The sequence below is a fragment of the Pipistrellus kuhlii genome, unplaced genomic scaffold, assembly GCF_014108245.1.
Source record: "Pipistrellus kuhlii isolate mPipKuh1 unplaced genomic scaffold, mPipKuh1.p scaffold_m20_p_7, whole genome shotgun sequence".
In the NCBI taxonomy this organism is placed as follows: domain Eukaryota; kingdom Metazoa; phylum Chordata; class Mammalia; order Chiroptera; family Vespertilionidae; genus Pipistrellus; species Pipistrellus kuhlii.
The window spans coordinates 10,414,072-10,434,216 of NW_023425573.1; the positions used below are offsets into that span (position 1 = coordinate 10,414,072).

The following is a 20,145-nucleotide window of genomic DNA, read 5'->3' on the forward strand; positions in this document are numbered from 1 at the left end:
TATTTGGTTTCTGTCTTTCCTAGTCACTTCTTATCAAAGGGCGGGGATTTTGTCCTCTCTAGAGGGTAGCATGAAGGACCTAAGACCCTTCCATCCCAAGCCTTGCTTGATTCCTGATGACTTTCTTTTATTCCATGGTCATTTATTTCCAGTTCATCGAGCTGTGAGGTGGGCAAGAATGGGTAGAAAGAAGACCCTAGGCCAGAGGGCTGTGGGATGAAAAGGGGGATCAATGTATGGGGCATGTATTGGCCACCTCCCATGTGCCAGGCATGGTGTTAAATTGGGCAGAAAGGAGTATTGCAAAGGGGGGCAAATGACATCTCTATATCAGGCACTCAGTACCCTCCCTAAACTATTGTAGGTGTGAAGCTGAGCTTGAGAGAATAGGAAACAAGATGAGACATCCGGAATAGGATTTGCAGTTGACTTCTAAATAGCTAACCCAAGAACTAGTCTTCTCTACAGTAGGAATATCGGGTCTACCAAGTTGCAGTGGTAAAACGGTAACAGTGACTTGAACTGCTATTAAGATAAAGTGAATTATATTTGCCTGTTTTATTATGAGGCGGTTCAAGTTCAAGGTTATCCTTCCTCCTCTCTGTTCTCTGTCCCCCACCATCCCAACCAGACTCCCAACTGATTTGTCCCTGGCGGCTGGCTGCGATTACTGTCCTAATTTGTTCTTTCTTCATCTGCCTCAAACTGCCTATTTTCTGTCCCTTCTGATAAAGCAGGAACTCTGAGGGACTTCTGAAGCTGTTTTGTTCCATGCAGAAGTGTATTAACCGGAACGCCTGTGTGTGTGTCTACAAAACCCCTCGTCCTCTCAGTGTGAGATCACCTTCAGGAACGGTGTCATGTCGATGTGCAGCTTGCGCGTGTAAAATTCCTTTCTGTTTGAACGGATCAGCCCTTTATTTATACAACTTTGAGGCTCTCCTGCCTTCTGAGCTGCTGCCTCCGAGGTCTGCGGGGCGGCCTGTGAAGAGAAGCAGAAAGCCCACCTTTCAGAGGAATGATACCCAGGGCGACCAGAGTGAGTCTAAATCCCCAAATATTTATAGAAAGTGATTTTTCATCGTTGGAGCACTAATAGTAACACCTATTTTTACCAGGGAAGACACAGGGGACCACATGTACACAGAATAACCCGAGGCTGGTTATTAATTCATACCCAGCGCTGGTGCAACGGGAAAGTGGAGGAAGGCACCTGACTGTGTTCCAGGGTTGTCATCACTTTACTTAATCCTCACGACAGCCCTGTGAGGCAGATACTCTGATTCCCATTTCACAGATGAGGAACCAGAGGCTCCAGGAGGTTAAGTAACGTGGCCAAAGCCACACAGCTGAAATCCCCATCTTCCCAAGACTCCTTTGATACTTAAAAAATATATATATATATGTATTTTTATTTATCTCAGAGAGGTAGGGAGAGGGAGAGAGAGAGAGAAAGAAACATCAATGATGAGAGAGAATCATTGATTGGTTGCCTCCTGCACGCCCCACGCTGGAGATCGAGCCCGCTATCGAGGCATGTATCCTTGACCGGAATCGAACCTGGGACCCTTCAGTCCGCAGGCTGATGCTCTACCCAACGAGCCAAACCTGCTAGGGCTGGTGTTGATACTTCTATATTAAATCTGTCTTGCAGCAAATAGAGTTATAGCAAGGTTCTGGTTTATTTCCAAATGTAAAACATGTTTGCCATGTTAGGAAGAGTCATTTGAACAAATCGAGCAGAGAGGGAAGGAAGAACGGGCTAGAGGAGTCTGGGAGGTCCCAGGGGCTCGGCAGTCTTGGGGCCATGCCTTCTCCTGTGACCACACGTGCAAATGGTACCCTGCTTCCATGCATACCCAGTTGGATCTGAAGTTGCTTTCCAGCCCAAGCCTTTCCAGCATCCTGGGTGATGGTTCTGAGGTGCGAACCAGTGTCCCTCCTCTGCTCAAGACCTTCAAAGGCCTTTGCCCTCGGGATGAAGGCCAACCGGCTACAAAGGTTCGCAAGACCCTTCCTGCCTCATTTAGTCATTCAACTGCTATTTACTGAGCGACTTTCCTCTGCCCGGCAGAGCAGATACCGCAGCGCAAGAAGCAGAGAGAAGGCGCCACCCTCTGACGCTGCACATGCATTCCACGGAGAGGGAGGAGATTATGAGCAGGTAGGCCATACGTTATGTCTGAAGGTGCCTCGTGATATAAAGAAAAAAGAAAGCGAAGAGAGGAGCGAGGAGTGTTGGGAATGGAGTGGAGGCTGCAGTGTTAAGCAGGGTTGTCAGGGAAGGTCCCACAAGAAAGCCATGCTGGAGCTCCGCAGAGGGCGAAGGAAGGGTCTGTGGGCCTCTCTGACGGGAGTGCTCACAAAGGCTCCTCTCAATGCTGACCGTTCAGTTCCTGGACAAGGCCAGCAAGCACACCCTGCCTTCTCCTGGGAACATACTCCTCTCTCCATTCCAGTTCCTTCTCATCCTTCTGGTCTAGCTCATCTGTGCTGCCCATGACATCCCAGGGCACTGAGCACTTCCGCCAGTGTCTGACCCGGGCTGGGAACTGAGGCTGCAACTGAGGCACGTGCTCTTGACCGGAATCAAACCCGAGACCCTTCATTTCGCAGGCGGACGCTCTAACCGCTGAGCAACCAGCCAGGGGCACTTGATACATATTTGCTGAACGCAAGAATAACTATCGCATTGGGGACAAGCTACATGCTATGGCCCAGCTCAGTTCAAATGCAAAGGGCCAGTGAAGACACCTTTACGGGAAGGGTGTGTCCACGTCCAGAGGCCTGTCCTCCGGCGGCTCTGGCCCCTCATCCCCAGGAGGAAAGTGCTTTTCCAGGGCTGATTTTCTGGGGCTGCATACATCAGTGTCATGAGATCACCCTGGGCGTGGATTTGATCATTTCCATATTTTCTAGGAGACTCTCTCTCTCAGAAGTCTGTTTCTCTGGGCTGTCAGTAACATTCCCTCCCATAGCATGTATATTACTTTTAAGTCTTAATGATGAATTAACAGCCATCATTCCAATGAACATCCACACCCTTTTCCTTTGTTTTGAAATATGGCTAGAGTTAAAGAGTTTTCCGGACAAACACATATCCACTTTTTTTGTTGTTGTTGACATCTCAGCCATATATCTGATTAGCTTCTCTGGGTGAGATAGCCATTCCCTTGTTTCTAGATCAAATGATCGCATTTTGTCCAAGTTAGAATCAGCAAAGCATTTCAAGCTCTCTAGCTTACAAAATCACTCATGAATCACTGGGTGGAATAACAGAAACCTGACAATATTGATTTAAGGGGAATTACTCCACTATCTCCAAGAGACAACTCTGTGTTGGGCTGGAGGACAAACAGCATAGCCAAGACCAGTCCCAACGGCTGGAATTACCGTAACTCCTCATGTGGGGTTCAGAATGAAGAGTGGGGAGTTGGGAGGCTTTGAGAAAGTCCCTTCCAAGCACTTGGCCTATAAATCTTTTGATAAAACAATTCTCTTGACTCCATGGCTCATCTCTCTAACATCTAGGGCCATCAATTCCAGCTTAATGGAATGTTTTCAGAGAAGGCTCTGTCGTCACTGGAATGTGAAGTACTGTTTGCTTATTATGTTCAGGAGTTCTAACCAGTAAATGATAGTGAAAGGGGGTTTGGGAGATGAACTGTATAGAGAGGATTCTGAGAGGTAGTGAGAAGAGGAAAAAAAGTCAGAAAATTGGAACCAGGAAAGAAAGCTATGCTTTGGGGCTGTTTATTTTTAAGAAATATATTTTTATTGATTTCAGAGAGAAAGGGAGAGGAGGCAGAGAGATAGAAACGTCAATGATGAGAGGGAATCACTGATCTGCTGCCTCCTGCACACCCCACACTGGAGACTGAGCCCACAACATGGGCATGTGCCCTGACCGGGAAATGAACTGTGACCTCCTGGTTCATAGGTCGATGCTTAACCTCCGAGGGATGGTTTTTCATTGATTCATTAAATTGATATTTACTGAGTGATAGTGTATGTGTCAGACAAACACACACATGAATAAGCAAGATTTTAGGGAGTGATAAATCTAAGGAGACAATGAAATGATGACAGGATGGAGGTTGGTGGGGTAGGGGTGGGACTTGCCTTTGGGTGACCAGGAAAGACCTCTCTGAGGAGGTGACCTTTGAGCAGAGAGCTGGGTGACAGTTAGGAGCTATTCCTGGAAGGGTCTATCCTTAGCACTCTGTGTATCTTATTATTCAGAGGCAGAACCAAGCAGGGGTTCTTTGAAAAGGAAAGTAGAATTTCTGATGTCTGCCTGTTCCACCCCAGCCTCCCGGGCCACCTCCCTGACCATGCGAGGCACCCCTCTGTTTTCTGAGCCATCATAATGGACACTTGCAGCTCTCTGGCTATTTTGAGAGCAAAGACTGCAGAATAAGTAGTGAATAGAAGACAAGGTCTCGGAAGGTGCAGAAGGGAGAAGGCAACACAAAGTTAGGCCGAAGGGTGAAGATGGGGGAAGTAGGAGACATCAGAGACACCTGGAGCTTTTTTTGTTTCTTCTAGAATCTATGTGCATGCTGTAGTGGGGGCAATCACAACACGGAGGGAAGGGTGAAATGTGAAGCAGAAAGTCAAAACCCCTTCCTTCACCTGCACATACTTTAGTATTTTTATGTCCTGATAAAAATGCCTGGAAGCCGTTCCCTTCAGTAAATGAAACAATGAAGATTAATGAGCTAATGGGGTAGAGCTGATTTGAATTGCACAGAAGGTGTTGCATAAGTTCTTGGCATTTAAAACGTTATCTGACATTTAAAGGGAGAGGGCTGCTAATGAATTCAAGATCTAACACTCCGAGAGACTGAGCTGTGGAAAACCCAGGATGATAATCTTGCTGTAAACATGATGTGACTCAGTGGAAAGCCAGAACAAAAGGGAGCCATCAGCTGTATACCCATATCCATATGCACACACACACATATAGTGCAGCCAAACTTACAGAGGATGCCCTCAAATTAAATAAACATTTCCTTTCTTAATCTTGGATTATAATATCTGAGCTATGGACTCAAGGAGAAATGCTTCTCCCCAACCATTTTTCCTCCTCCTTCAACGTGTGTACTTTGTTTTATTTTTATTTTTTAAAATCTATTTTATTGATTTTTTACAGAGAGGAAGAGAGAGGGATAGAGAGAAACATCGATGAGAGAGAATCATCAATCAGCTGCCTCTTGCACACCCCCTGCTGGGGATGTGCCCGCAACCCAGGTACATGCCCTTAACCGGAATCGAACCCGGGACCTTTCAGTCCGCAGGCCGACGCTCTATCCACTGAGCCAAACCGGTTTTGGCAACGTGTGTAATTTGAAGGGTCACAACAGTGGGCTGGCTCTACAGTCATTGGGATATCTTACCACAAGGAGGAAAGGAGATGCTAAACTAAGGTGACCAGACGTCCGGATTTTTAACAATTTGTCCCGCATCCCTAAAACGCCGAGGGCCACGGGACAAATTGTTAAAAATCCGGACGTCTGGTCACCTTATGCTAAACCCAACCAGCTAGCTCTCCACCCAGGGCCCCCCCCCAGAGCCACCGAAGATACGGATCGTCTCTCAGGCCTTCCTCTCCCCTCGCTCCTTTCTAATTGGGGTTCCCCGTCTCTGAAGCGGCAGCTTAGTGGCTCCAAGAAGAGCTATTGCCTCTCATTAACGAGGCTGCAACACTCTCGCTGCTAACTGCCTCCCACGCAGCCAGCGCACAGCTTCGTTCTCCTGGGAGCAAGCTGCCAAGAGTCTCTGGGAACCTGTGGGCAAGCTGAGCTGGAGGAAGAAACAGAAGGCGGAGGGCCTCGGGAGCCAAGATCTGAGATGTGCCGGGGCACACACCTCGTCATTATCTTCACGCATGGAGGGCAGGGCGGGGGGCCGTTGCCGAAAGCCTCATGTGGTCTCTCAGGTTGCCAGATGGAACCTCAGTGCACACAGGGCGCGTGGCCCCTCCTGGGAGCGAACAAAAGGAGCGGAGCCGGTCTCTCCTTAGGGCTCCTGGGCCCCCTGCTTGGCGGAGAGTCTGTCCCTCCACTTCCCCGGGTGGAGCAGGGAGGAGGGCTCTGAATCCCTGTGGGGATGGATAGATCTGAGAGACTCGGTTATTGGGACTTGGTGGGAAAAGAGAGCTGGGATTCTGAGCTTCCCCTTGATGGGGGGGTGGGGACCAAATCCTGGAAAGGGCCACTCCTGCCAGGAGCTGTGCAAGTGTCCCTGTGCTTGGCCTCCTCAGGCTGTTATTTCTTGCCCGTGGCAGCCTGTGGGCCTGTCAGTGGGCAGTAGGGTTGGGGTCACAGGTGGGGCTGAGGGGAGCAGGGAACTCTTTGGGGCTCAGCTGGGCTTCCTGGAGGGATCTGAGTGGACCAGTGGCTTCTTATATTCTTTCCACTTGGAGGGGACCTCGCTTGTGCAAGGCCGGCCTCCCTGGCCATGCCCAGGTCCTACTCGGAGACCTCATCTCTAGGTTTCCTGGGCCTCTCGGCATGGCTTCTTCATGGGGAGCAGAAGGGACTCCAAACCACAGGGTGGCCCCACTCAGCACCAGCCTGCTCGGTGGTTCCCGTGCCAGCCCCCTGGGCTCCTCATGCTCCTCTTAGCCACCTGCCGTCCTGGCCTCCTCCTCACCCTCTTGGGCAATTTGGAGCTGGTGAAATGGGCTGAGGGACAGCGTTAGGGCAACTCCAGGAGATACAGTTTGCTTGGAAACCAGAGAAGTGCTTTCTTGTTCCTCCTTGTCATGAATGTTGGTCTCCATCCACTTTTGTACTCGAGTCTAAGCCTTAGACTCTAAGGAAGGAGATTTACATCCGGAGTGTTCAGCACCTTAGCAGAAGAGCTAGCAGACATGAGGCCGGGAAGAGAAAGGCTGCAGCCTCCAGACTCAGCTTTTGTGAGGGGACTCACTGGGTAGCTTTTGCCAAGTTGGTCAGCTTTCCGTGCCTCAGTTTCCCTACATCACTGTCCTCCTCGGGGAGTTTTTGAATCATGAAACCCAGGACACTTTGATTCCAGGGCTTCCACGATCTGGAAAGAAGTCTTATCTTCGAATTCTAATTGATATTGTTCTCAGTTTAATTAAGTGCTTTGTTGACACAACAGAATCATTGTTTATCTGGCTTAGCAGGAGCTGGAGGAGAAAAAGTTTCAGCCAAAAGAGTGATCTCTCCTGCCCCAGGGGAGGTGGGAAGGAGCTTTTGCAGTGAGGGGGCGTATGGCTGCATTCAGGCTGGGACTTGGCCTGGTTTGGAGATGACGCACCCTCCACCCTCGTTTAGTCTGGGAGGTGGGGGTGGGGGGTGTGAGGTGGGGACGGTGAGGTGGGGGGTTGGGGGTGTGAGGTGGTGGGTAAAGGGTGGGAAACCAGAGCAAGTCCCTAGCTCCTTCTAAGTCCCAACTTTACTTTAACCCCAATTTGTGGTTTTCCTTGTTATGTTGGCTCTGGCGTGACTTTTTCCAATCTAACAACAGAGAGCTAGGGAATCTCAACTTGCAAACTGATCCCACTCTGAAAAGGTCATTTAGAATCAGTGGATTTTCACGAGAAAAAGATAAGTTACCTGTGGTATTTGTATTCCCATACTGGCCCATAAAAGCTTATCTAAGCCATAATTTACTGGACAAGGAGTTGAACTAGCCCCGGTAATGCTGGACTGAGGAGGCTGGGAGGCAAGGAAGAAAGATGTCCTTTCCCTCTCTTTCCTGCCCCCTCCCTCCACTGGCAGGCTCCCCCCCAACCCCCTGTCCTCTGGCCTCTAACTTTTTCTCAGCAGCTCGTGCTGGGGGGCTGGGGCCCTGCTGATTCCCTGTCCCTCCTCCCCCCACCCCCCCCGCCCCTGGCCCTTAGGTGCTGAGCAGAAAACGATTAAAAGAAGGTTTACAGTGAAATTTCAGAAACCCAGAGGAGTCTCAAAGAGGCAGAACTGCAAGCAGTGAAACAAAATTTCAGACTGTATGGGGGTAGGGCTTGGGAGAAACAGTTGGTGGGTTGGCTCAGAGTCCTGCCTTTCAAGCTTCTCTCTATCCATCTCCGAATCCTTTGATGGGACACAAGCTCCAAGCTCTGTTTTAGAATGGCTTTCAAGGCAGAGGGCGGGGGATGGAGTAATAGTTACTGTTGTAATTTATTGGGATTGCTTAGTGACAAGCATTGTGCTAATCCTGCTCCATATGTTGTTTCATCTAATCCTCGTCATGACCCCATGAAGGAAATATTATCCTTTACAGATGAGGAAATGGAGCCTCGGAGCACTAAATAACCCGCCTGCCACCTGAGGGACAGTGCAGAAGGAGCTGGGATCTCAGGGCAGCTCCATGGGGTTCCCAAACCAGTAGGCCTCTTGGTTAGCACAGGCCGCATGCTAAATTGGGCTATGCCTTCTCATCTGCAGAGATGGGGGTAATAACTATATCTGCTTCATAGGGATGCTGCAAAGGCTAAGGGAGACAATGCTAAACGCTTCGCATCGTTAACCTCAAACACGTTGGCTGTTATGACCACTTAAAAGTACCCTCTCCGGACAACGGCGAGGCAACTGTTGAAGCTTATGACAGGTACATGGAGATTCATGACACTATTCTCTCTACTTGTGCATATGCTTCAAATTTTCCAAAATAAAAATACAAAAGAAAAGGAAATAGCTAGGCACATATTATGTGTCTGGTTGGAACCAGCAGCCAGCAAATCAATAAACAAAGATGTACTGGAATAATATAATAATATAATAGTCTAATAGCAAATCAATAAACAAAGACTTACTGGAATAATATAATATAAAAACTCAACAAATGAAAGCCTTGATTTTGTCATTAGAAACAAATTCCTCTCTGTAAATTATCCTTAAATTGTCAATGAGATTCTTGGGTTGACAAAGTAATCCTGTGGTTGAACCAAAAGATGAAGTTTGCTTAGATCTTCAAAAAACCTTTGCAAAGTTTTGCAATGCAAGCTGTTTAGGTAACCAGGGAGAGAGAAGGGGGAAGGAGCATGGCACTTGGGAAAATGCTGTCCCAGGCCTTTATTTTTTTAAAAATATATTTTCTTGATTTTTTACAGAGAGGAAGGGAGAGGGATAGAGAATTGAAACATCGATGAGAGAGAATCATCGATCAGCTGCCTCTTGCACACCCCCTACTGGGGATGTGCCCGCAACCAAGGTACATGCCCTTGACTGGAATCGAACCTGGGACCCTTCAGTCCGCAGGCCGACACTCTATCCGCAGAGCCAAAAACGGTTTTGGCTGTCCCAAGCCTGTAGAAATGAGGAACACACGGTGGGAAATACAGCATACTTCCCTAGATGGGGAAATGCAGACCGTTAATTCTCCTACAGACCAGCCCAACCTTACCTATCAGCCTCAATCCGCACGCAATCCAAAGCTTTCCCAGAGGGTGAGATACCAAATGTGGCAACCAACAGAAGGAAGCATCTGGCGAGTGTGGGATTGTTAGGGAAATGTCATCTGAACTCCCAAATCATTATCACTGGAAATAAGACGAGCACAATCTCCAAATCCAACTTAGAAGGTTAGGGGCTTTTTCTACCCGGGACATGGACCTTCTGTTCAACGGAAGATTTATCTATCCCACCCAATGGCTACCCTGTGCTGTGCTAAACGCTAAACACGTGGGATACAAAGGTGAGTAGGCAATTTAGAAAGAAAGTCTGTCTTTACAGAAAGTATAGCCCGTGCTTTTAGACATCAGTCAAAAAGTTCAACAGAAGGTAGGGTATCAGAAGGACACTGAAAAGGCTATCTTTGTACCTTTGTACAAAAACTTAGTGTGTCTACAGGTGTGTGTGTGTGTGTGTGTGTGTGTGTGTGTGTGTTTTCTTTGTCCTGCAAGAGGAAGGCTGAAAGGCGATATGAACACCATCTGTGAAGCCACCGAGGAAACAGATGGGGTAAACATAGGTTTATTCAGCCTAAATCCCAGTGCACTAGAATTACAGGCCGCTCTTTGAAAGCCGAAAGAGGTAAATTTAGACCACATAAGATCAAATATGAATTTCCAATGTTGTAAACTCATGGAACCTGAGGTCAAGAGGTAATCTGGGTGGAAATAGAAGTGGCTTTGTGGAATGGGGGAAAGGGACACGAGTCCAGTGCCACAGGATTTTTAGGACACTACCAGAGTTCTAACCCCTGCAAAGCAACAAAACCGAGCCCAAGAGAAAGCCTGTGAGAAAGGATGTTTGCTCTCTCTAACAGACAGAAAACGGACTCTGAAATCTGGCGAGGTTTCTTACTTTAAACAAAGAGACGCAGCGGTTCCTGGGTAAGCTAACTAGGTTTGGGCTTGTTCTCTGATACTCTTCACTGACAACCTCTCTGACCTGACAGCTCTATAAGCCAGGGGGCTCCGGGCCCCTCCCGCCCAGGGTTACATAGAGCGACCTGGACGGAAAGAGAGTTTTATACTTTGAGATGCAAACTTTTCAGAAAAAAGAGGCAAGTTCATTGTTCCCAAGGCCTAGGGTCAGAGGCATAAAACGCTGAAAGGGACTGAGATCCTTAAAAGGAGAATTCTGATAGCCCTATCCAACAATCTAATAAAACCTAATGAGTGTTAATTAACTAACAGAAGTTAAAAAATAATGGCACTATGGTGCTGACCCTTATTTAGTTTTCTGTACACTTGTTTTCTGTGACCCCTCAGTCACGTTAAGCCAGACTTAAAACCAGGTGTCCTCATGATCTATTTTTCCTTCCTTACAGGGAAGATTTTGAAAAAAATGAAAAACAGGCAGACTAAAAAAACAAACAAACAAAAAAAACCTCAACCCAAACACATCCCTAATTTCAAATTAGCATGACTGCACTTTTTGGATGAGTTATATGCAAGTCTTTTCCTTATAGATTCATTTAAAAAATATATTTTTATTGATTTCAGAGAGAAAGGGAGGGAGGGAGGGAGGGAGGGAGGAAGAGAGAGAGAGAAAGAGAGAGAGAGGGAGAGGGAGAGAGAAACATCAATGATGATAGGGCATCATTGATTGGCTGCCTCCTGCACTCCCCGTACTGAGGATCAAGCTCGTAACCCGGGCATGTGCCCTGACCAGGAATCAAACAGCGACCTCCTGGTTCATGGGTTTATGCTCAGCCACTGAGCCACACTGGCCAGGATATACATACATTTTAAAAAACATATTGCAGCAGTCATGGTTGATATCACTTTGACTTCCATTTTAAAAATCAAATTGGTAGTACTCAACTGGCTCCAGGGGACATTTGGCGAGGCCTGGAGACATCCTTCGACGGTCGCCACTGGGAGTGTGTTACGGGCACTTAGTGAGCACTACAACGTGCAGGAAACCCAAGCAGCAAAGACCGTCTGGCCCCACATGCCCGTGGTGCTGAGGTTAAGAAACCCTGTATCATACAATACCATTGGCATTAAATCACAATTTCTAGTTGGAACAAGCATCGTTTTAATGCCTGAGTTAAACCCCTCACTAAGAGGGGAATCCGAGGTGGGCTTGTTTTCCATTTTTCTCTGTTATAGATAATGCTGCAATAGACATCTTCGCTCGCTTTTTTCCTGCTGATTTATTCCTTTAGGATAAGTTCCCAGAAATCAGAAACCCTGAATCAATGGCTAAAAATATTTTTTCAGGTTTTCACAATTTTTTTAGGTATTGCCATTTTGCTTTACACATGGATTGAAACAAATCACACCCCACCAGTAGGGTGCGAGGGGACACACACATCTCAAATAGAGCACTGAGGTCCAGGTTGCCTCAATTTGCATTTAAAGTGCCACTCAGGAGGAATATTTTTCCATACTTGCTCTCTATCACTGTTTCATTGTTTGCCTTTTGCTTATTTTCCCGGGTTCTCAATGTTTTCCTTTTATTTATTTTTAAAATATATTTTATTGATTTTTTTTTTTTTTTTTACAGAGAGGAAGGGAGAGGGATAGAGAGTTAGAAACATCGATCAGCTGGCTCCGGCATACTCCCCACTGGGGTTGTGCCCGCAACCAACGTACATGCCCCTGACCGGAATCGAACCTGGGACCTTTCAGTCAGCAGACCGACGCTCTACCACTGAGCCAAACCGGTTTTGGCTCAGTGTTTTCCTTTTAAAATTGAACAAGATCTTTACTGAGTATAGATAATAATGCTGTTTTAGTGAATGCAATTATTTTTAAACTTAAAAAGTTTTACTTTCACCCCCACACTCCCTCCGGCATAGATATGTTAATGTTTCCTCCTAGAATTTTCATTTACAATTTTAATACTCTTGTTAGGGGCTGGTCACCTCACCCACTGCAGCCTCTGCACAGAGAGGCCCTGGGGAAGGCGGACTAGCTGGCGATTGATGTCAGCCACCAGGTAGGAACCGCGCTGGTCTCCGACCGCATCCCAGGCACGAAATTTCTCTTAATCAAACGAAAGGCCTTAGGAGGTGCCACAGGCAGGACGGGGAGTACGTGTGAAGGGGACGATCACATTCCGTGAGGAGCTTGCAGGACCCGCATTAAAAAAGGGCACCAGACCTTCAGGACCTCAGGACTGGCATTATTAACATGCAAAAAGTGCCTTATAAATACTTGATTCTGTTCGCAGTGGGGAGGCCGCTCGTTTGAAAGAGGAAGTGGGAGCTTGGAGTTGAAACACGTCTGCTTGTCTCCTTTTCCTTTTTTCCTTGCTCCTTTCATCTCCACATTTCCCCTTGTAGTTTTCTGCCCCCGCCACTCCCTCAGACTGACCCCCCCCCCCCCAACTCCTAGGGAGTGGTTGATGCCAGTTGCTCCTCTCATTTCTCTTTATGGATGTCCCTCCGAGGCCCTGGTCGGTCGCCAGGTGTGGAGGGGTGTCTCAGGAGCTAGGCCCACGATTTGCCATCCTGTGTATTGGAGGCAGGAGTCCCAAATCCTCCTGCCCCCTTCCCAGCGCAGACCCCACTTAGGAAAGGCACAGCAGAGGCACTTAAATCCAGGCAGTACCGCCTGGCAGGCGTGGCTCAAGGGCTGAGCATCGGCCTATGAACCAGGAGGTCACGGTTCTGTTCCAGGTCAGGGCACAGGCCCGGGTTGTGGGCTCATCCCCAGGGTGGGGCATGCAGGAGGCGGCTGATCGACAATTCTCTCATCCTTGATGTTTCTACCTCTTTCTCCCTCTCCCTTCCTCTCTGAAATCAATAAAAATATATTAAAAAAATAAAATAAATCCAGCCAGTAGGGGGCATCCGGAGGCAGCCTCCGGAACCTTATACATCCATGAACCCAGTCACGTCTCCAAGCACCCGCTGGCTTTCTCTCTTACCCACCCCCCAGGAGCAATCTCCCAGTTCTGGGCCTGTGACTTCCCCCCACAGCGTGGGGGTGCCGAAATATCCCACCTTTGGGGTTTCTTCTGCCCTCGCAGCCAGCACCGCGATAAAAATGTAAAAGCATTTCATGTGACTGAACTCCTAATATGGGAAGACCCCAGTGAAGGAGGGGGAGGACGAGTCAGTGGGGAATCGGAGAGAGGGAAGGAAGGAAGAGCAGAAACTGCTGAGGCTGATAAAGATCAATTTTGTGTGATAGCCCAGCCGGCTTCAGCGAGGAAGGCGACAGCGAGCGGAATCCATCAAGGTGCGTAACTGAAATCTGCTGGGCAGAAATTTGTTTCTAAATCCTTTCCAGATGCTTTATAGTAACTCGAAATTAGTCGTTTACACGGGGTAGGCTGAGGAAGTAGTTAAAACCGAAGTCAGTGATTAATCTAATAAAGGGCCATTAGCCTCATGAAGTCTGGGAGGGGGGCAGGGAGGACACCACCCCCTCTCCACCTCCATCTTCTGTGTTTGAGGGCTGGGGGGGCTCCCTAGCCTCTTCCTGAAGGGGCTTTCCTTTGGGGGCTGCTGCTAGAAGGAAGAAGGCAACTGGCTCTGGGGGGATCGACCCCCCTCTTTTCACGAAGGAGGCACGTGACCTTCTCAGAGCAGCTGGTTTTGCCTCAGCCTCACGGGCGACCCCAGGGTCAGAGTGTCAGACCCTCGGCCTGGAGTTCCTCTGACAGCAGGTTAACAATGCCGTCTAGGACCTAATATGACACATCTGAGCCCCTCTCATGGCAGGTGACGTTAGTTCTCCTGAAACAGCCACGGGGCTGGGCGAATTTGGAGTGTGTTTAGGCCCAGGCGTCTTCAAACTACGGCCCGCAGGCCACATGCGGCCCGCAGAGGAGTCTGATCCGGCCCGCCAGGTTTTTTGGGCAGTGAGCGCAGCCGAGGTGTTACAGTAGGAATTAGTAGTTCATATAGTCCGGCCCTCCGGCTCTCTGAGGGACCGTGATCTGGCCCCCACTTTAAAAAGTTTGAGGACGCCTGGTTTAGGGTATGTGAGGTATTCGCAGGGCCTTTGGAGTTGTGGAATTACCTAGGCAGTGGATCCCAGGTTTGATTCCGGTCAAGGGCACAAGCCCGGGTTGTGGGCTCGATCTCCAATAGGGAGCATGCAGGAGGCAGCCGATCAATGATTCTTTCTCCTCACTGATGTTTCTATCTCTCTCTCTCTCTCCCTCTCCCTTCCGCTCTGAAATCAATAAAAATAGATTTTAAGACAATAGATAGCATATTATCTTTTCCATTGTTACAGACTCTCTTAAAAAAAGCTTCTTGAGCCGAGACCGGTTTGGCTCAATGGATAGAGCATCGGCTTGGGGACTGAAGGGACCCGGGTTCGATTCCGGTCAAGGGCATGTACCTTGGCTGCGGGCATATCCCCAGTAGGGGGTGTGCAGGAGGCAGCTGATCGATGACTCTCTCTCATCGATGTTTCTATCTCTCTATCTCTCTCCCTTCCTCTCTGTACAAAATCAATAAAATATATTAAAAAAAAAAAAAAAAAAAAGCTTCTTGAGCCCATATAAAGTGTGTCTTCAAAGCGGGAATGTAAAAAAAAAAAAAGCAAACGTTGGTTGTGGTTCCTCAGTGTGGGAAGGGGTGGCTCAGCGGAGGCCTGACCAGGCCTGGGTGTCTAACAGGGAGAGTTCAGGTCCTTCCGGAGCCAGCTAATCGCACAGATGAAAACAAACACGACTTTTATCAGACTTAAAAAAAATCTATTAAAACGTACAGTTAAGATTGTTTTTTAATGAGTGTGAGGGAAGAGGTGAAAGTCGGGCTGGGGCAGGAAGTGGGAGATAAGAGAGAAGAGAGATCAAGCGTGCTGGCTGCCCAGGCTGTCCCACCAGGGATGGACCTGAGGGGAGGGAGGCGGGCTGACCTGTGTCAGGGTCTGGGAACCCTGAGCAGCAGCAGGAATTCCCCTGGCCTTTCTCTCCAGAGAGAGTTGGAAGACAGTTCCAGCCTCAAAGCTTCACATGAAGGAACCAAATTGCAAATATTTGGGGACATATGCCTTGGAATCACTGGTAGATATTCCTACCCCATCCAGATGCAGCCTTTTTCTCCTTTCTTCAAGGCAAACATGTACTTTTTTTCTGGATAGGCCCCCCCCCCCCCCCCCCACATACACATTAGGAATGAGAATTGGAGTGGAAAAATGGGCCCACTGCCATGAAGTCTTAGTGCCTCCAGCCTCCATGGATGGTACCTTTCTTTGTTCTTTGTTCCCTCTTTGGTGTTGCAGAAATGAGGGAAAAGCCCATTCAGCTTATTCATGAACGTGAAGAGCCAGACAAAATATTCCAAGTCTATGAGCTAAGGAACCTCTGTGATTTTATAGTTCATTTGTCTCATTTTATTGATGAGGCAAACGAGGCCCAGAGAGGTGAAGACTCTCATTTAGGGACGCACAGCAAGCCAGGACAAGAACCCAAACGTTCTGACTCCCCATTTCCTGCTCATTTGAAATCCATATTGTAGTCCTAGCCGGTATCTCAATGGTTTGAGCATTGGCCTATGGACTGAAGGGTTCAGGGTTCAATTCCAGCCAAGGGTACATACCCAGGTTGTGGGCTCAATCCCCAGTACGGGGCATGCATGAGGCAACCAATCAATAATTCTCTCTCATCACTGATGGTTCTCTCTCCCCCTCTCCCTGCCTTTCTGAAAACAATAACAATGTATCATAAATAAATAAGTATACATATAAATAAATAAAATCAATACAGTACCTGCTTCTCTGGCTTTTGAGTCAAAGGTGAGGTTTCATTAAAGACCATGTGAAGGTCGATTCCGGATTCAGTGTTTGCTGTGGTAGAAATTAGAAAAGAATCAAAGTTGTCAGATGTAGGTCTCATGAATTTTTATACATGCCATATGCATGCACACCCAGTTCATATGTGTAGGATTATAAACACACATACATACACAGATGGCATTCATATCTACTCAACCAAGAATACCCATAACCTCAATAAGCAGTCTAAACACCATGTTACATATAGTGTTAAGGCATATTCACATTTCTCTTCTTGTTTTGGTTGATCTTTGAAAGAAAAATTAAATCCTTTGTGCTACTAAGACTCAAAGCTGAAATTAAAAAGGAAATATTGATGGGAAAAATCTGCTGATGCTGCTGAATATAAATTTTGTATGATAGCACTTCACAGAAGCAGGAAAATGCTTCTGCAACCTTCCAGATCGAGAGATCAGAGACGTCCCCTTTCCCTCACGGTGTGTAGATCTCAACAGGAGAGGAGGGGTGTGATGCCAAAGGCCCCCCCCCCCCCCAGGAGCAGGCGCCCCACAGACACAGACAAGGTGTTGGCATGTAATCCACACGCTTCTCCTCTGCGGTTGTACTATTTCTGCTCCCTACAGGTGTGGAAACTGAGGCTCGGAAGGTAAAGTCACTGACTCCAGGTGGTATAGCTAGTGAGGTGTTTTTTAAAAATATGTTTTTTATTGATTTCAGAGAGGAAGGGAGAGGGAGAGAGATAGAAACATCAATGATGAGAGAGAATCGTTGATTGGCTGCTTCCTGCACGTCCCCTATTGGGGGTTGAGCCCACAACCTAGGCCAGCATTCCGATCGAGTATTGAACCAGGACCTCCTGGTTCAGAGGTCAACCACTTGGCTGGGCGCTAATGAGGTTTTGAGCCCAAGATTGCCTGATTTAAACCCCAAGCTGCCGAGGGATAGGGTTTATTTTATTTTTCCTCCTTCCTCTTAGAAAGTAAATTTAATGTTTATAAAGGAATGTTTATTTGAGGAACAAATTTAGCCAGGCACACGGCTCCTCTGTCAAAGGAGTTTAGCCTCTTGTGTGGGACGAGTGTCCAACGAGAAGTTCTTTCCATGCCTGCTGCTCACAAGTAGCTCTTGTAGGAGCCTGCGGCCACATGCGACTCTGCTTCTTTGTCTCCCTGACCTGAATCCTCCAGCCACGCCTTGTGGGCTGACCTTCCCTCCTCTGTTGTTTCTCAGCTGTCCTCCTCTGCCTCCTTTGAAAGTGGCTTCTGTACAGATTTCAAACGTTTACAAATTGAAAACAGCTGGGGAAACTGAGGCCCAGAGAGTGGTTTCCTGGGATTGGCTCAGGGCCATACCTTGAAATAGCCCCAGACCGGATCTCCTGATTTAGCATCTTGTACTTTTCCCTCCTCTGCCTCCTGCTAGCCTCACTGGAGCTTGCCACATCCCAGCTGCTTGGCCCCCGGACAAGTCCACCCCAGCAGAATCGGGTTGCAATGAGGTTCATTTCACTGTGGCTTGAAAGGAACCACGGGTCTCTTCAGAAATGAAACTTATAAATCCTAACGCATAAGGAAAGCTCTCGCAACACCAGGAGAAGGAATCAGTCAGCCAGAGTTCAAGCAATGTAAACACATTTCTAGATAGGAGGCTGAAATATCGCTTAAGACTTCTCCATCTCGTGGGTCAAGACCCTGATAATTTACGGAGGCCTCAGCTGTCGAGGAGGAGACGCGAATCAAACCGCATTCCTGAGAGATAGAGCAGTGGGGGTGGTGAAACTTTCTCTCTGGACAATGTGGGAAGACCCGCCCCTGTTATCAGGCCCAAGAAACGCACTCATCGACCAAGGCAGACGCCTGGCTGTGAACCCAGGCCCGGCTCCTTTTCATCATCGCGGAGGCGATGTGACAGTCACAGACACGGGGGCACAGCCTTCAGGCCGGCCGGACACTGGGCACGCGGGGTCTTTCTGTGATGAAGATTTCTGCCACCACAGAGATAAACAGAAGACACTTTCCCTCCCTGGCTGCCCAGCATCAGGCCCGAGCAGACCTTCAAATGCGCGCATTAATCTAACCACAGGCTTTTAGCGAGGAGATAGCCTTCCCTCCAGATAGCGGGGCGGCCCAGAGATGACCCTGACGAGATGGGGTCTCTTCCCCAGCCTCCCCTGCCTTCCTCACGTCATGGGATCCTTCACCAAACACTCAAGACGTGAATAGCAGGGAAGAGCATCTGATTCCAGTCTGGGAAGACGATGCCTTAGCGTTTCCTTCTATTTAAACCTATGCTGACTGTGTTTAATTGCCAAGTTGTGGTTCACTGTTTTCGTTAAAAATGAAAGATAGTCATTTGTGCTCTGGCGGGTCCCATCTGGTTTCAGAGTGGAAACCGAACTCCAGAGGGTCACCTTATCAGGCAAAGTGGGCCACCTGGCCCCTCCGTAGATGCGTGTCGGGGCTTGGGAGACAACATCAGACTGGTAGGCTCCAAAGAGGCCCACCGTTCTGTGGTCACAAGGGCAGTAGCTTTTGGAGGTGCCGGCAGGGGCCTCTCTAAAGCTGTGTAGGGCCTTTTCCCCTCTGAGGCACGAGTAGCCTTTGATCATGAGCCTGCTGTCATGGAACTTCCCCCACACTTGCAGTGGTTCATCATTGGGGAGGGGTCCATTCATTGCCAGAGGGACCTCAGGGAGCAGCGTGGCCTTCTCAAAGCTTTGCACACGGACATACAGCAGAAGCCAATAGGAGGAGGCCTAAAAATCGGCCTTCGTACCTTCATGGTTTTTATTTTGGTCCAAAATGGACAATGCAAAGGCAAATTCCAGATTATTAAGAAGAAATTCTTTCCAATATAAACTAAACCATAAAAGGAGGGATAATTCTGGTCCCTTTATATAGCCCAGCTGACCTTTCCTTAGGACTGCTATCTAAAAATACTTATTTCATATGAAACGACCCAAGATGTCTATGACCTATAGGGCGTTTGTTGTGTTATAATAAATCTCAAGCGTGCTTGTTTAAGGTAGGAGACTGAGACCCAAGATGGCCTTCTGGTATTGTCATTATCAAATTCTTGGGGTAAGATTTAATCTTCCAGGCTGATGAGGAGGGTGAGACGGGCATATCAAATACTTGCTCAAGACCTGAGAAAGTCTCCACGCTAAAGACACCCCCCCACTCCCCAGGGAAATCTATCAAAGAAGCCAACTAGACAGATCTAGAAGATATGAGTCATTCTGAATTTAAATATGGAAATGCAATAAATGCAAGAGGGATATTTTTTTTCCAATTTGGAATAACCGTTCTTTTACTTATGTCTTCGTAGACCAAGTCTAGCTCAGTCTCAAGGGTCTGGCTTTAGCTTTGGGAACACCAACTTCTCTCAAAAGTTCATAAATTATTTTTTATGGAGAGGTCCAGTGGTACATGGCAGTTTACCAAGCCCCAAATGGAACGCAAGCTAGATGGTGGAATTTAAATTTGACTTGTGTAGCAATAACAACAACAACAAAAAATCAGCTACATGAGAAACCCTCCAATCAAGATATATCATAAGATTAATAAGGATACTGCTGGTGGAAGAATGTATGGAAGAAGGGAATTAAAAAAGAGGTTGAAGGTAGAGCTACATACAAAGTGGCTAATCCATTTAATTCACGTGGTGGCCTTAATGGTGCAGAAAATATTATTCTTGCTCACTTGCTCTCAAACAAATATAGACATCTGGTCTCCCAGCCTCTAGTCTTTTCCCCTTCAATCCATTCTTTATATAGCTGGGAAAATCATTTCTCTGAAATAAAAATCTGGTTAATTCAATTCCCGTGCAAACAGGATCTCAAAGCTTTTGGGATAAATTCTTCAGTTGCTGGCTATGGCTCTTTATAATTCAGTTCTTGCTCACCCCTCCAGCTGAGTTTCTCACCACTTCCTCCCCTACGTGTGCCCTGGGGCCCAGGCATTACAAGCTGCTCTCACTTCTCCCATGCTGCCATTTTTTCTAACCTTCAGATGGCC

The 20,145-nt window shown here is 47.8% G+C and overlaps 1 protein-coding gene across 1 annotated transcript in view; it reads right to left on the minus strand.

Annotated features, from left to right (window-relative positions):
- KIAA2012 (KIAA2012 ortholog) overlaps nt 1–20,145 on the minus strand; it is an 88,995-nt gene that overhangs the window by 28,593 nt on the left and 40,257 nt on the right. The window contains exons 9-10 of the mRNA XM_045575472.1: nt 16,104–16,224; nt 845–982 (exon numbers count right to left, since the gene is read on the minus strand). Coding sequence (XP_045431428.1) covers nt 845–982; nt 16,104–16,224 — 259 coding nt within the window. The remainder of the gene's footprint in view (nt 1–844; nt 983–16,103; nt 16,225–20,145) is intronic.